This window comes from Hippopotamus amphibius, chromosome 11, assembly GCF_030028045.1.
Source record: "Hippopotamus amphibius kiboko isolate mHipAmp2 chromosome 11, mHipAmp2.hap2, whole genome shotgun sequence".
Taxonomy (NCBI): Eukaryota; Metazoa; Chordata; class Mammalia; order Artiodactyla; family Hippopotamidae; genus Hippopotamus; species Hippopotamus amphibius.
In genome coordinates, this window is record NC_080196.1 from 37875593 (window position 1) to 37891605 (window position 16013).

General features: G+C 54.5%; 1 protein-coding gene across 1 annotated transcript in view; it reads left to right on the plus strand.

Annotated features, from left to right (window-relative positions):
- The first annotated feature begins 373 nt into the window (after positions 1-373).
- KCNK5 (potassium two pore domain channel subfamily K member 5) overlaps positions 374-16013 on the plus strand; it is a 38825-nt gene continuing 23185 nt past the window's right edge. The window contains exon 1 of the mRNA XM_057700642.1: positions 374-911. Within this exon, the coding sequence (XP_057556625.1) occupies positions 726-911 (186 nt within the window). The 5' untranslated portion in view covers positions 374-725. The remainder of the gene's footprint in view (positions 912-16013) is intronic.

Below are 16013 nucleotides of genomic sequence, written 5' to 3' on the forward strand. Positions count from 1 at the left end.
GCTTTCCTGGCAGAAACATCAGTAAATGAAAATTGGCTTACAATGAAAATAACAATAGTAATAACTTCTTGACCCCAGTCACTAAGTACACACTCATTTTAGTTAATACACCAGCACTAGTAAGAAACGCGAGTCCAGAAGCCCACAACCCCTCCGGGAACGCGCGGCGCGTAGCCTACCCTGGCTGCGGCCCCGGGGAAGGCCCGGGGGAAGGCCCGGGGTCCGGCGCCGGTTGCAGCGCGCACCCAGCGGTCGCTCTGCGCCCCGCCGCGGGGCCTGCGCGGGGCGGGGCCTGCACGGGGGCGGGCCCTAGGCGGGCCCCTCCCCCGCGGGCAGAGCGAGGCCGGCCCGGGTTAAAGAGGCGCCGGGAGGCGGGCGCCGCGCACACTGCTGTGGCGCGCGGACAAGTGGCGCACGTGTCTCCGGGAGTTCGGCCCTGCGTTCGCCCAGCTCCTTTAGCCCTCGCGGTCCAGGGCGCCCCCTAGGCCCCCTTGGTGTCCGCCCACCCCTCCTGCGGGGAGGTGGGCCCGCACAGTTCCCCGCGCTCAGCCCGGAGCAACTTTCAGCAGCAACTTTTGTCGGTGGAGCGGCGCCGGGTGGAACGGGGCACTGCGCATGCGGAGCTCCAAATTCAAACAGCTGTTTCCAGAGGCTGGAGGGCGAGTGGGACCGGGAGCCGCTGGGGTTAGGGGAGGGATTCTGCAGGAGGTGGCCTCTCGGGAGCCATGGTGGACCGGGGCCCTCTGCTCACCTCGGCCATCATCTTCTACCTGGCCATCGGGGCGGCGATCTTCGAGGTGCTAGAGGAGCCGCACTGGAAAGAGGCCAAGAAAAACTACTATACGCAGAAACTGCATCTGCTCAAGGAGTTCCCGTGCCTGGGTCAGGAGGGCCTGGACAAGATCCTGCAGGTGAGCTGGAGGGTTAGGAGTGCTGAAGGGGAGCCCCTCGCAGCTTTGGATGACCCTCACTCCCTGTGGGTGGTCCGGGGGGTGACCGGAGCGGACGTGTCCCAGTCTGACTGCTGGAATCTGTCGTTCACCGGTGGACACAGGAGTCACCCACGCGCGCGGAGACTCCTTGGAACCCAGTTTGTCCGGAGGGAAGAATTTAGGCTTGACCCCTGGGGGAACAAGGCCCCGCGGTGGCTCGGTGTGGGTGTGCGGGTACCGCCCTGCTTGAACCGAGGCTGTGGGGCGGATAAAGACGTTTATCTTTACTTGGAGACGCTCCCAGAGTTCGGGAGACACGCCGGGTGCCACGACCTCGCATCTCCACCGCCCAGCTCTGGGGCCAAGTGCGGCACCCGGCCGGCCTCTTTTGGCTTTTCTTCACGAGCCCGGCGGAGTGGCGCGAGGCTCCCCCGCCCCCGCAGGGCTCAGGAGGAGGGGTCCAGGGCTCTGTAGGGCCTGAGTCCCCGAGATGCGGGCTGGTGGCTGGAATGTTGGGGGTGCGCGCAGGCTTCCGGGAAGGCTTATCTCGAGGAGACATCCCCGAAGGGCTTCGAGTTCAGCTTTGTGAAAATAACAGGTTGAACAAAGGAACAACACCGGGGAGTCCCTTTTAGGGGGACGGGGCGGGATGGCGGGGCGGGGGCGGGAGGAGAGGTTGTGCAGAATGGGAGGTGGGAGAGTTTCTCCTCCATGTTGGTATTGGTTCAGATGCCCTGTGGATGGCATTGATCTCACTTGGATAAACTGTGGGGCTTGTTGGGGACCGAAGCCCTCTACCCCAGTTTCTCGAAGGTTCTTAGCCTCACCCATTCACGCTTCTTGGCCTGCAAGTGGTAGCCTCCCTCCAGTGGAACGACCAGACCTGGGTAAGAGCTGGTGAAAGCTGTAGGTTGTGAGGTGGAGTAGAGATACTGTCCAAGGTGGTACATTTCTCTTGGGGTAAAGGATGCCAGAAAGGAAGTTTGATGAGAAACGATATTTAAACTACTGCGGCTCCCCAGTCCTTTATGGCTGTGTAGTTGCCTCTCATTTTTCTGGCCTCAATTGCCCTGTATGTAAAATGGGAATGAACCCATCTTCATCTGTCTTTCTTTTTTTTTTTAATTTTATTTATTTATTTATTATTTTTGGGGGGGTACACCAAGTTCAATCAACTGTTTTTATACACATTTCCCCGTATTCCCTCCCTTCCTTGACTCCCCCCCCATCTGTCTTTCTTGCCCTGGACTGTTGGAAGGTTGAAAGCATTAGAAAACGTGACAATGTCTTGCCTGTGGTACCTGCTTTTTGTCCCCAAATGGATGGACATTCCCGCAGGTGAGTGTATTGTTGCCTGCTGACAGCCAGGCAAATAAGACTTGTCCCCTTAGGAGCCAGTGGAAGGGAAGGTTTAGGCCAGAAGCTTGGGTGTTGGATTTTAGCAGGGAGTCTCCTGTCCAGGAGCAGTTCCTGGCGTAGGGTGTGTGTGTGTCAGGAGGTTGTTGGTGGGAGGATGAGCTTCAGAAGGGAGCTGGATGGTTTAGCTCCTAATAGCGGGAGTTCTGGGCGGCTGCGCCTTCCTTGGGATGGGTGTCTGCCCTGTGTGTGTGTGTGTGTGTGTGTGTGTGTGTGTTGGGAGGGGGTCACTTTATAATTTCCCTTGAGGAAACAATTCCTCTGGAGAACGAGTTGTTGTTTACTTTGCTCCAGGGCTTTGTTTAGAGGGGGAAGAAGGCAGGCAGGGGTGATAAAGAATCAGCTGCCCTCGAAGTGTTTCCCTCTTTGCTGCTCCTCCGCCACTGCAGGGGAAGGAAGGAAAGAATTCAAGGCTGAATGTGGGAAAATAAACTTCAAAACACTAGGAGAAGGGAAAAGGAGGGGGGTCGGTGTCAGGCAGCCGGGTGCAGCTGGTGGCTATAGATTTGGAGGTTAGAGAGCTTTCTTAAGGTGTTGGAGCAAGCAAGATGCCTGGTATTTTGAGATCTTTTTAAACCCGCCAGCGATTACTCCAAATCCTTTAGGAAAAGGATTTGGGCATCAGGCCAGTCTGATTAGGAGATGATTGTGGAGAGGCCTGGCCTTATCGCCAGCCAACCTCTCAAGCTGTCTCCAACTTGTTGAATCCCCTCCCTTCATAGGAAAAAGCCCAGAAATGAGAATGGACCATTTTGCTAGCATCACTTTCAGTCTGCAGAAACCTGTCTGGCTCTGCTTGCTGATCTGTGACTTGGGGCACTGCTTCAGGCCTCAGGAAATTGGTTTAAGGTAAAAATGAAAACTCAAAAATCTTCTTTCCTATCTGGCTGCTTTGGCATTTTCCGCCGAGTTCTGTGTTTTATCAGGTTCTGAATAATCACCTTTGTAATCCTAAAAGAGTCCCTCGTTAGGAATTCCTGGGGTGGGGGCCGACCCCTGGGAATGGCTGTTGGAAGAGACGGGGTGCAGCCTGGGTTGGGGTTTTTCTTAGAGTGGCAGTTGTGTGTGTACTTTCCAAGGCGTGAGAAAAGGAGTTAAGTTAAGGCACCTTTCTTTATATCTTTGGAAATAGTCCCTGAGTTGTCAGGTGCTTCCTCCCGGTTCAGGCTGTGGTTGAAATGAGGCGGAGGCTGACTTTCAAACACTCAGCGCCCTGTTGCTCTCGGACCACGTGGTCGCCCTCCTTCCTGCCTTCAGAACCATCTTGAACCCTTGCTCTCAAGCCTGCTCCTGCAGGTGTTTGGTGACCCGCTCCCCCAGCCTCTTCCTAGATTGCAGAGGCTCCCACAAGGAGAGCTGGCATCGACCGAGCGCCTGGCATGTTGGGCGTTGTGGGCGGTAATCGGCATGTTTTGAGAGAGGGCACAGGCCGGTTTTGCCATCTGCCTTGGCCATTTACCCATCACACCATTTAACGTTGCTTCTCCTTCCCCATCTGCACAGTGAGGGTCTAGTGAGGGTCAGGTGAAGTGGAAGCATTAGCCATTGGGTGTGTATGGATGTAACTGAGGAGAGAGAGCCTCACGCCACTGCACACACTGAGGACACGTTGGCCAGGGCAGCTTGCTGGGTGCTTTACCCACATTGGCCAGGTACTCTGTAGCACCCTTACGTATTCAGATAAGGAAACCGAAGCTCAGGGGAGTCACTGTGAGGGCACAGGCTGGGGTGGGACCGGCGCAGTCTGCCTCCAGAGCCGGCTCCTGGTACACCCTTGCCCTCCCCCTGGGGCATGTGAAACTGTTGAATGTTTGGTCTGTCAGTGAGCTTAGTAAATTGGTTCAGTTGGACTCTGGGCTGCTGGGAAATTTTATTTTCTATTTCCCCTGGAACAGGCATGGGCATGCAGGCATCTCCTGTGCTGTGCCTGGCTGGGCCGGCACCTCCTCCCTTACAGAAATAAGCAGCAGTCCCCCCCCGCCGCCCGCCACTTCTCCTTTGGAAGCACAGAAAACTAGAGGGTTGAGTTACGGGGGAGAAATGAACCTTGCTCACCCTTCACCTCTGCAGTGATCCTAAGCAGGAAGGATTCCAAGGGCTCACTGTGTGCCAGAGCTTCCCATAAGCACTTTACACACATTCTTTTTTTTTTTTAATAATGTCTGTTTGATTTTATTTATTTATTTATTGGGTCTTCATTGCTGCACACGGGCTTTTCTCTAGTTGCAGGGAGCGGGGGCTACTCCATTGTGGTGCGCGGGCTCCTCATTGCAGTGGCTTCTCTTGTTGTGGAGCATGGGCTCTAGGTGCGTGGGCTTCAGTAGTTGCAGCACATGGGCTCAATAGTTGTGGCTTGTGTGCCCTAAAGCGCAGGCTCTGTAGTTGTGGCGCACGGGCTTAGTTGCTCTGCGGCATGTGGTATCTTCCTGGGGCAGGGATGAAACCCGTGTCCCCTGCATTGGCAGGCAGATTCTTAACCACTGCGCCACCTAGGAAGTCCTACACACTTTTATTTTAAATGCGTCTTCTCTTTTATAGATGAGAACTTGAAAAGATGATGTAATTTGCCCAGGATCTTACAGTGCAGGGTCAGGTTTCAGATTGAAGTGTGTTATGTTCCAAAGTATATGAGAATTAGTCCACAAGCATTTGTTAAGCGCCTGCTGTGTGTGGGACCGTAGGCAAGGCACTGGGAGTGCAAAGATGAATTAGACACAGCCAGGCTCAGACTGGCCTGCTGGGGACAAGGATGGAAAAATTCACCTTGACAAGACAGTGGGCTAGGACCCCCAGGTCCAGCCTGAGGAGTTAGGGTGGGCTCTCAGGAGGAGATGCCCTCCAGCCAGAGTGGGATCTTGGATCACTATATGGATTTTATTTTATTTTATTTTTATTTTATTTATTTTTTTGTCCACACCTTGCAGCGTGCAGGATCTTAGTTCCCCAACCAGGGACTGAACTCATGCCCCCTGCAGTGGAAGCACAAGGTCTTAACCACTGAACCGCCAGGGAATTCCCAGGAGTGGATCTTGGGATTACCTGGGCGCAGCAGAGAAAGAAGGGGAGGAGGATCCTAGCAGAGGCCCGGGAGGGAGGCTACAGGCTTCGCACTTCGGCTCTTTAGAGTCCCTTGTCTCCTGGGGGTGCGGTAGGGTCACCCCAAGCCCTGCCTTTTGCTGGGGCGCCCCATCCCTGACTGGGTGTTCTTGGGCTGCTCGTATGGCTGACCCGATCCCAGAAGCCTCTTGGATCCCGCTGGACTTCATACCGGCATTGTCTCACTCCCAGGTTTTTCACGTGTGCCAGACCTCTCTCCTTTTATTTTTCTGGACCCTTCGTACTCCCGTACACATGTTCCAGTCCGTAGTAGCAAGGCTAATTCCAATTCCAAGGTTCTGACCTCCTGTTATTAACACCAACCCTCCTAAAATTAAAAGAAATATAACTCTGGATCCTGTAGTAAAATTACATCTGACTGAAATGCTCAGACTGGGCACGTGATTTGAGTTTTGGGGGGAACCGAGGGTTAACATGAAAACCTCTTTTGTTTCAAGCCTTGCTGGAAATTGTAAAGCGTACTGGTCCGCTCAACTGCCTTTTTAAGTAAAGGGAACACAATAGATCTTTTGATTATCCAGGATCACAGAGGCCTCTGGGTCCTTCATTCGAAATTGAACTCTCACTGTCTAGGACAACAGAAGTGAAAAGTGGAGAGGTTGGGAGGAAATAGAAAAAATGGGTTCCTTCCTAAAGGCTCATTTTCTTATTTATGTTCCACTCAAAATTTAGGGCAGCCGAAGCAAAATAAAAATTCCCAAGTAGATAAATCTGCTTTAGTTAACTACTCTGGGTAGAGTTTTACCAATTAAGGTGAGTTTTTATTGAATCGTTTGGAGAGTTTTACTAGAGCCCTTTCGATGATTGCAGATGGCACAATAATAGAGGCTTATTGAGGGTAGAGATTAGCAAGTGTTGAAAAGTTCTAGTGGGGTTGGGGGGAGTCCTGTAGGAGGGGGTGCAAGGGAGGTGATGACTGCTGCGTCTAAGTTTTTTTCCTGGGGTTTGCCCTATTTATAGTCTGGCATTTAAAAGAAACACAATCCTCCGGTTTTGGAGGCTGTGCTTGGCTGGCTCTGACCTCGGGCCAGGAGCTTTCATCTTGAACTTGGTTGTTTGCTGTTAGATTGGCCTCAGCCTCTGAACTCTGTATGTGTGGTGAGGAGCAGGGGAAGTGGGGGGCAGGGAAGTACAAGGCTTTGGGGAACAGGGAATCTGGGCTCCTGAGACAGAACCCCCAAGAGAGTCTTTGTACAAATTGAGATGCTAGATCTGAGCGGTACCGCAAGAACTAATGGGCCTGAGCTGGGGTGATAGAGGTCAGGTGAGGTAGGCATGTGAAATAGGTTCACCTCCTGATGTTCCTTTTGGGGAGTGGAGAAGGTTGAGGTGGAGATTTTGCTGAGAGTCCCCCTGGACCCCTGGAATAAGTGGAGGAGCCCTGACCTGTCCATCCTCCCCAAGGATGGGTTGACAGGGATAAGAGGACATGCTGCCCTCGGCAGGCATCTCTGTCCAAGTGCTACTCGCCTCACCGCGGCAGGCCCCTTGCTGTTGCTGAAAGAGTGTGTCTGATGGTTATAGGTGGCCTCTGAAGGCTTGCCATCATATCACTCTCATGGGTTGCTTAGAACAGTGCTTGGCACCTTGCAAGCTCATTGTTAGCTGCCATTGCCACCGACCGCCTAGATGCCCCTACTGTGTGATGGGGCTGTCCGTGCGCCAGCGAGTGGACATAGTCTGGAGGCCCCTCCTAGAGCAGAAGAAAGGGCAACTGACTTTTTATTATAGTGAAAAATACTTGAGTTCACCCTCTTCACCTTTTTTGAGTGCTATTCAGTAGTGTTACATATAATCACATTATTGTGAAATAGAACCCCAAGATTTTTTCATCTTGCAAAACTGAAACTCTAGACCTATTAAACAACTCTCCTCTCCCCCTCTCCCCAGGCCCTGGTAACTATCATTCGAGTTTCTGTTTCTGTGAGTTTGACTACTTTAGATGCCTCATAAGTGGAATCGTATAGTATTTGTCTTTTTGTGTAAAATGGTGCAACCATTACAGAAGGTCATATAGAAATTCCTTAAAAAATTTAAAAATAGAACTACCATATGATCCAGCAGTTCCACTTCTGGGTATATATCAACCACCTTTTTAAAACGCTAGAGAGAGAAGGGAGGGTAGGATGGTGTAAAACTGCATGATGGCCCCGTGCTGCAGCCTCGGGACAGAGGGTTGCGGGTCAGATGACGAAGCTCTCTGGGTTTAGCCAAAGAATTTGAACTCACCAAATTTTTGCAATTTTCAAGTGGAGGAGTGAACAGCATTTCAGAAAATTTCCTCTTCCTTCACAGCTGTTTGCAACTTAAAAGAAGTGGAGTATTCTCCTCTGAATTAACGGGCGTTTCTGTGGGCTGATCCTTTTACCCCATGGGTGTTCTGATAAGGATGCCTCCTCCCTTTCTTCTTCCGATGTGATGGAGTGTGGGTTTTTCTGCCAAAACCCACAGAGCTCACAGCCCCCCCACCCCCAAAAGAGCCCACCCACATTCCCACACACCCAGGTTGCAGTTAGGGTACCTCTCTCTTCCTTCCATGAGCCCTTGGGGAGGTCCGGGTACCCTCCCTCCACTTGATGACTTTCCCATGTTATACCTTAGTTGCCCCTTTAGGTAACAGTGGCGGTAGTGTGCTCCAGCTCTGTACAGCTGCCTGTGGCGTCTCAACTTTTTGTGAGCAATTAATCTGGCCCCCAAACCTCAGAGACCTGGACAAAGTTAGGGGATCACCAAGGGGTCCCTCCCTGCCAGCTGTCACTTCTGTGTGCGCTGAAGCCTCAGAAACCAGATGGGGCTTCAGCCCTCAGGAGCTCAGCCTAGCTGGGAAGAGAGACAGGGCCACGGTGGTGAAATGAGGGGAAATGTAGTCCTGGTGCCGAGTGATGGGTTGCAGGTGGTGAGGCTGGCGAGATGGACGCGGGTCAGAGGGCCTCAGAGGATTCGGTTCCTGTTTCCTGAGACCTGTAGAGCCTGGTGGCCTGTGGGGGATCTGGCTCTGAACAAAACATAACCCGTGCCCTCAGGGAGCCCCGACTCTAAAGAAAGAAGGGTAAGGAGCTTGTTACCTGAGTGACATTGGTAGGTGCACCTGGAGGTTCCAAGCATGTACTGTTGAGAGATTAATTTCTGCTCTTGGGCTTAAAGAATGGAGGATTGGAGGCAGGCAGGAGGGATGAGTGGTGTGACCTGCAGCCCCCATGAGCGGCTTGCTGAATACCTCCCATGTGCCAGGCTGGTTCTTTACCTGTATCTCATTGAACCTGTCCTGTGGGTTAGGTGTTATCGCTCTGCCCATTGGGGATTTGCCCAGGGCTACGTGGCTAGGTAGAGGCCGAAATTCTCCCTTCCTTGCTGACTTCAGAGCCTTGGGGCCTGACCCTGAGTGGAGGTGGAGCCAGGAGATAGAAGTGATGGGAGTGGGCAGGGCTTGGGGGCTGGAGGTGGGGGGCGATTCCAGCTAACAGTTCCTGGGCACTTGCTTCGCCACAGGCGGTGGGACCTGTTCACGTGCATCATCTCAGAGTCCGCACAGCAAGCCTCTGCTAGAGGTGCTCTTACTGTGCCACCTCAGGGCAGGAGGACAGGAGCAACAGAATCATACAGGTTCACTCATCTGCCCGAGGCTGTGCAGCTAGGAAGTGGGGGAATGTGGGTTTGAACCCAGAGTCCACACTCTGAACCATCTGCTCAGTGTGAGCCGGAAAGGTGGCAAAAACAAGGAGCAAGGGCCTAGAGTGGGAAAGTGCAGGGCACGTGTGGTATCTGCGGAGCCTTAGGGTGCATCGGGCGGTTCTCTGTGTGATTGGCTGATTACTTAGCCATGGGGCCTGGAGCAAGTCAGTCTCCTTGTCTGTGAAATGGGACAGTAGTCCAGTATTGCCCGCATGCCTGCAGAATCCATGTAAACACACTTGACTGAGTGCCTGGCACAAGCAGCTGGTGATTTGCTTTGTGTCAGCTGCTGCTCTGGTACCCCGTCTGCCCCGTCTACCCCGTCTCTCTTCCTGACTTTTACTTCAAGTCCCAAAATGTAGTGAGCTCCTAATCTGGAGATGGAGACACAGATGATAACACCCACCAAAACTAGTGGCGTCACCTACCATTTTCCGTTTCCTGCGCATTCACCCACCCCACTCCCTTCAGTGGTCAGCCCCGGGAAATAAGGAAGGTGTAGTCCTTCTTCCCTTCCAGCCGAGCCCTGCTTCTTCCCCTGGAGAAAGGGGACAAGGCTGTCTCCTCTCAGTCCTGGCTTATCGCAGGCCTTGTTATACCTCTTCCTTTCTGGAGGATTCCTGGGTCCAGATAGCCCCATGGGTGTCGTCCCTGGAGGGTGGTCACACAGGATGTGGGATCAGAGCTGTGCCCTCCTTGGGGCCAGACACCACCCACCTCCCCGCTCAGTAGGCCCTCGGTAGCCAGGTCCTTTTGATTGGCTTTGAAGTGTCCGTTCTGTTTTTTCCCCTCCTATCTAAATATTTGGGTTTCCTGCCAAAATATTTAGGCAGGACTGTGTACTTCTGGCTGTTGTCACCTCCCATGGCCACTGTAATCTGGCTAATAGAGCTGCCTAGCTGACCCCTCCCATTAGGGAGAGGCTTGCCCCCAGGCTAGGTGAGAAGCTGTTAGGGGAGGGGGTTACCTGGGGGACAGGGCCAGCTTGGCTGTTCTTGTGGCCTGGTGGCTGGCCCTGTGGGTTGCCAGGGGTCTTATAGGCCACAGTAGCTGTGGAGGACACAGTGGAGCCCCTCCCTTTGTCTGTGTGACCAGTGCTTGGGGCTGGAGCTGGGGCTGGGAAGCCCTTATCAGAACCACTGGGAAGGGAATAGCTGATTCTATTTCTTTTTTTAATAAATTTATTATTTATTTTTGGCTGCATTGGGTCTTTGTTGCTGTGTGCGGGCTTTCTCTAACTGTGGCAAGCAGGGGCTACTCTTTGCTCTGGTGCCCAGGCCTCTCACTGCAGTGGCCTCTCTTTGTTGTAGAGCACGGGCTCTAGGCGCGTGAGCTTCAGTAGCTGTGGCGTGTGGGCTCAGTAATTGTGGTGCATGGGCGTAGTTGCTCCGAGGCATGTGGGATCCTCCCAGACCAGGGATCGAACCCATGTCCCCTGCATTGGCAGGCGGATTCCTAACCACTGCACCACCAGGGAAGTCTGGAATAGCTGATTCTATCCTGGGTTCTGATTCTCCCCACAGTACTGGTTGATGCTGTGTGACCCTGGTCAGATTTCACCAGTCTGGATTCCACTTCTTGGGAGTAAGTTCATCTATTCATTCAAGAAGGCTTGGAGGGCCTGTTAACTTAGGCCCAGCTAGACTGCAGGAGCCCTGTGTGGGCAGGGCCATGTCTCTCCACCCAGCTCCTAGCTCAGTAAGCGACTTGCTCAGAATGTGTCTGTTGGGCCCCTGGGTGCCCAGCGGCATGCCTGGCTCCAGTAAGGAGGCTGAGAGCCTTGTGGACCTTTGGGTTGGAAGTCTAGTCACAAGGGGCCCCGCCTCCTGTAAGGTCAAGGTGGTTACCTGGGTGAATTGAGCCAGGCCAGGCTCTGGCCCCAGAGAGCAGAAGGGGAGCGGCTTTATCAAAATTTACTCCCACTTCCTCCTTCCAGCCCTATGAGGGGGAGCCAGGTTTCCTGGTGGTCAAGCATAGGCTTTCAAGTCACACCACCTTTGCAAGCTGTACCTTGAGCCCCTGGCTTCATCAGAAAATAGGAGCCATGGTACCTGTCTCGCTGGGCACAGAGACCACAGGAGAACACACACGGAAGGCGCACTCTTGGGTCCACCTTTAAAGACCAGCTCACGGTTATCTTCTCCCCTTTCAGGGACTTTACTGAACAAACAACTCTGCCTCTCGGGGTGTGTTTATCTCCAGAAGTCCGCTTACTCCTTTCCCCTGGACTTAACAAGACCCTTCTGCGTTAATTCCAGGGCAGGCCTGTCCTCCCCAGGGTAGGTGGTTTCTGCTTTCAGGGAACTGGAGGCAGAGCAGAGACTCAGTCCTTCCTGCAGATACTTACAAGCACATATCCAGTGCCCAGGCCTGTCTGAGACCTGCTGCAAAGAGGATGAGCCATCCCTACCTGTGGGGGAATGTCCTTAGACCACGTACCGCGGAAACCACGAGGGCGCGTGGATGTCCGGGGGCGGGGGTGGGGCGGGAGGGAGAAGCAACACCCCCTCCCTCTTCCATGTGGAAGGAGCAGGAGGAAGGCCAGGCTGTTTGTGGGGGAGAAGGGCATGTTCCTAGCCCTTTGGCATGACTGCCGCCTGCACTGGGCCTTCTCTACCCCATGGCCCACTCCTGGGGCAGAGCTGACTAAGGACGTTGGCCCCAGGGGATGGAGCAGGGGTGCCTTCAGCACCCGGGTGACCCCTAAGAAGCGTGCAGATACCCACGCTTTGCACCCTCCCCAGATCCCCACCCTTGGCCTTACCGCGGGTCTCTGCAGACCCACTCACCTGAGGTGCCTTTCTATGACCTCTGTGAGGTGTGGCAGTGAAATGCCATCCCATTTGCTAGATGGGAAAACCAAGGCCTGGTGAGACGCTGGGATAGACTGTCTCTAGAACCAAGCTCAGGTTAAACTAGCTCTGCTTGCCCAGGTCCAGAGCCTTTCTTCACCAAGCCGTTTGTCACCCCACCTCTAATCCCTTTTCGAACGGCCTTTACATCAAAGTCTTGATGTGTGTTGGGGTGCAGAGCACTTATTTCACTTACACTAGAATGGCCTGATTTCTTAACCTGCCCCAGCACACCCTTTCCTTGAGCGCCAGCTTCCCCACACACGAGTGAGTTTTTCTGGAATAAGAGGCAAAGGTTGAAACTGTGGTCAGTCATAGGCTCAGAAAAAAGGTTTTTTTCAGGGCCCTTCAGAGCCTGGGGCACAAATGATCTGATGCCTCCTCGGGGGGTTCCCCATCACAGCACCCTACTCCCCAAGTGTTTGAGCCTAAGGAACTGTTGTTGGCTGGTTTCTTGGAGGCTGGCAGGAATGTGGGAGGAGGGTCAGGCTCTGGGTGCCACTCCTGGCAGTAAATCATAAAATGTGAGGCTGGAGGGAGCTTAGTGGTTATCTAACTAGCCTCCCTTTACAGCCCTGGAGCCAAGGCCTAGACCTTGGGAGGTTGTATAACTTTTCCAGGGTTACTGTGCGCACCAGGGCGGGGAAAGTACAATAAAGGAGTAGGTAGAGCTAATTGGGGCAGTTAGGGAAGCCTTCCTGGTAGCAGTGGCCACCGGAGGTGGAAGGTGGTGACTGCCGCAGCCGTCGGAGATCCTGACAGAGTCAGATCGGGACCCCCGACTCCAAAAACCCTGCATGGCTTCTCCTCTAGACTCCAGAGCCAAGGGCCTTGCGGCCGTCCAGGTGATTTGGACTCTGCTCCCTGTGAGGTCTTGCTTCTGTCTGGAGCCCTACCCTTGATCCCAGCTACAGACCCGAGGCCATGCCCTGAGGGTGGGGAGGCATTCTAAAACCCTGCACGCTCATAGGGGGTTTCAGCTTTCACCAAGAGCTCAGGCCTACGTCCACTGATAACATATCACCCTGCAGGGGGAGGCAGAGGGGGGCGTGCCCCAGTCACACCGCAGCCGTGACCCCAGCTGGCACCTGGTGAAGGAAGAGCAGGTGGGGGCCGTCCCGCACCGCAGGGACTCCCAACAGTGGGAGCACAGGCGCTGTGGAAACTCATTTTGCAGGTGAGGCAGCGGAGGCAGAAGGATTAAATAACTTCTTCAAGGTCACGCAGCTGGTTAGTGGCTCTGGGTCCAGAGCCAGAGCCCTGAAGAGTTGCCCCACTTAGACTCCGTGGTGTCCTCCGTCAGTGCCCGTGTTTTACCAAGCGTGTTGGGCCGCCAGCTCCTGCTTGAGACTGGGTTTTCTGCTTGGGCCCTGTTGGCTCCAGCTCCCCGGAAGCGGCCGTGCGTGCTCACGGGCCCTTTGCTGAGCACTGCTCTCTTTAGCCTTTGTGGGTTCTGACGCCACTGTTTCCTGACTGCGTTGACCCCACGTAGGTTTGTTTGCCATTGTCAGTGTGAAAAGTTTTAAAGCAGGAAAAACCTGCCTTAGGTGAGTAGGTGCCACGGCTCCGAGGGGGGGCCTTCAGCTCCGTGCCTGGCTCCCAGCCTGTTCCCCTGGCATCCTTGTGGACCTCTCAGGCCCTGACCCTTCACTGCAGGATTTGTGGGTCTGGGGACCCAGAGACCGAACTCTCGAGAAAGGATCAAAGACCCAGAAGGGGGAGGCGCAGTTTCGTTTGCCTCTTGGCTCCTGGGTCCACACATTACCTGCCACCAACCCCAGCTGCTAAACCCACCCTTGGCTTCCCCAGGGCTGACCCCCAGCAGGACTCTGGTCTGCACCTTGGGAGGCAACAGCTCTCCCCTTCTCTTTCTCCCGGGCTAGAGTGCTGCTCACATCCACCTGCAGGACGGGGGACAGACGGGCTATTTTGTAGCATGCCCAGGACCCCGGGGTGGGCCCTTCATGGACTTGAATGTTGATTTTGGCTTGGGCGCTCCTTGTGTTTAATGCAAGGTTCTTGTTCCTTCCATGCTCCCGGGCACAGGATGGCACCGGTTCAGACCCTCTGGAGGAGAAAGAACGGCAGCCCCGTCCCCTCCCGATAGCCCCTGTTCAAATAAAACTCTTGCCTGCCTCCCGGGTCGAGGAATGCATCCTGACAGTGTTGGCTTTGGAAGGGCGCCCTGCCCTTCTCGGCATCCCACCCCCGTTGGAGCTGCGGGTGGAAGGGCTGCCTCTGACCGAGGGATAGTGCTGAGTGGGCCGAGTGGAGCACGCTGATGCAGTAGTGTCTTGTCAGCACCCTCCGGGAGCAGGAAAAGGGAGGGTGTCCTGATTATCAGCTTTTCAACACCCCCCTCATCCCCCATCCCCCAGACACGAGCCACAGACCTGAGATCTACTGACAAGTGGCCCAGGGACAGGGGACTGGAAGACAGAGCTGGGTCCTGGGCCTGGCTCAGCTGACTTGCTGTGTGACTAGGCCCGGTCACTGCCGGTCTCTGAGCCAAAGACTTGTTCACTAAGGCCACTTAGACTCTTACTGAGTGCCAGCTGTATGCCCAGTGCTGGTTCAAGGGTTGTGGAAATTATGAGACGTGTTAGACATTATCCTTGCCTTTGAGGTTGGGGGTGGGGCCCTGCGACGTATATAAAGGATTATAAAGTAGGGGTGTGGCATGTCATAGGGGCCTCGTGTGCTCCAAGGTAGAAACGTTGCCGTAGCCTGGGGCTGCCAGGGAAGGCTCCCCGGACCCTGGGGGTTGCCTTCTTTTGAGTGCCGTCATTCTCTGGGCACCTCCTTCCCTGGCCCCCCCATCAGAGCTCATTGCCCTGGGGGTTGTGCCTTGTCTGCGCTTCTTCCCCCTCCCACGAGGCCCTCAGCTGTGCCCCATTGGATCCCAAACCTCGCACTGTGTCGGAGGCTAATGATTAATGAACATCCGAACGGTGAAGCTGTATCTCTCTTTCCTTTGGCCTCTGTCCCACCAGCCCCCAAAACCCAGAGGTAGGACTACCAGAGCCCACCTCCAATCTGGAAAACTGTCCCTGGCCCTTCCCGTGGGGGCCGTGCCTGGCCAGATTCTACCCCCACCCAGCCAGCGCTCTGGGACGACTGCCCCTCAGTGTGCACGGTGCACACGAGTGGGGACATTCTGTCCTCTGTTGGGACAGGTCGATAGGTTGCCTGGGGAGGTGTGTCAGCGTCCTCCGCCCCCGCACCCCCCCGCCCCAGGTGTGCATCTGTCTGGACCCAGGGCTGGCTCCCCAGGGCCTGGGCCAGGTCAACTTGAGTCATGAGGGACACCTTTGGGTCCTGCTCTAGAAAGTTTCCGTCTCCATGATGCCAGGGGTTCAGAGTTCACAGGTCTCAGTTTGGGCGCACCCTCTCTTTTTGGAGTGCCCCAGGGCTGAGAGCTGCTTGTGGCCAGATGCCCCGCCTCTTACACCTGCTCTGTGTTGGGGTCATCGTGTACGTGTCTTAACGTTTCCCCTTCCCAAAGCCGGTTTCTGTCTGTGAACACACTCTCCGTTCTGCCCCACCCCCACCCCCACTGCCCTGTGCACAGTTGGATCCCTGCTTATTGAGTGAGCTGGTGGGCTCTGGCCTGTGGAATGGGAGACCTTCAGACGGACCAACTGGGGCACCTGCTGGGGCCCTAGGGCGGGGATGGTTTCCCGGGGCTCGATTTGGTGTCCTCAGCGGGGCTGAGCTGTGAGCCAGACTTCAAGTGAGACAAAAACAAGGTGGGAGTGAGGGCAGCGGGAGACTCTAGTTTCCTGAGTGGTGCTGTATTAGCTTTGAATCATGGAAACTCGATGTGAGAACAGAAGGCAGGCAGCGCTGAGTTGGAGGCAGGGTTATTGATGCCTTTTCTTTCTCTGCCTCCCTAATTTTCTGAAATGCTTTTGTATGCGTTTAAAACAAAGAAATCGAATTTTCTGAAAGGGTAAGATGCACGCATATAGCATCAGCCACTGGCTATTTTTCATGAGTGAGGTACACAAAGCACACATAAACG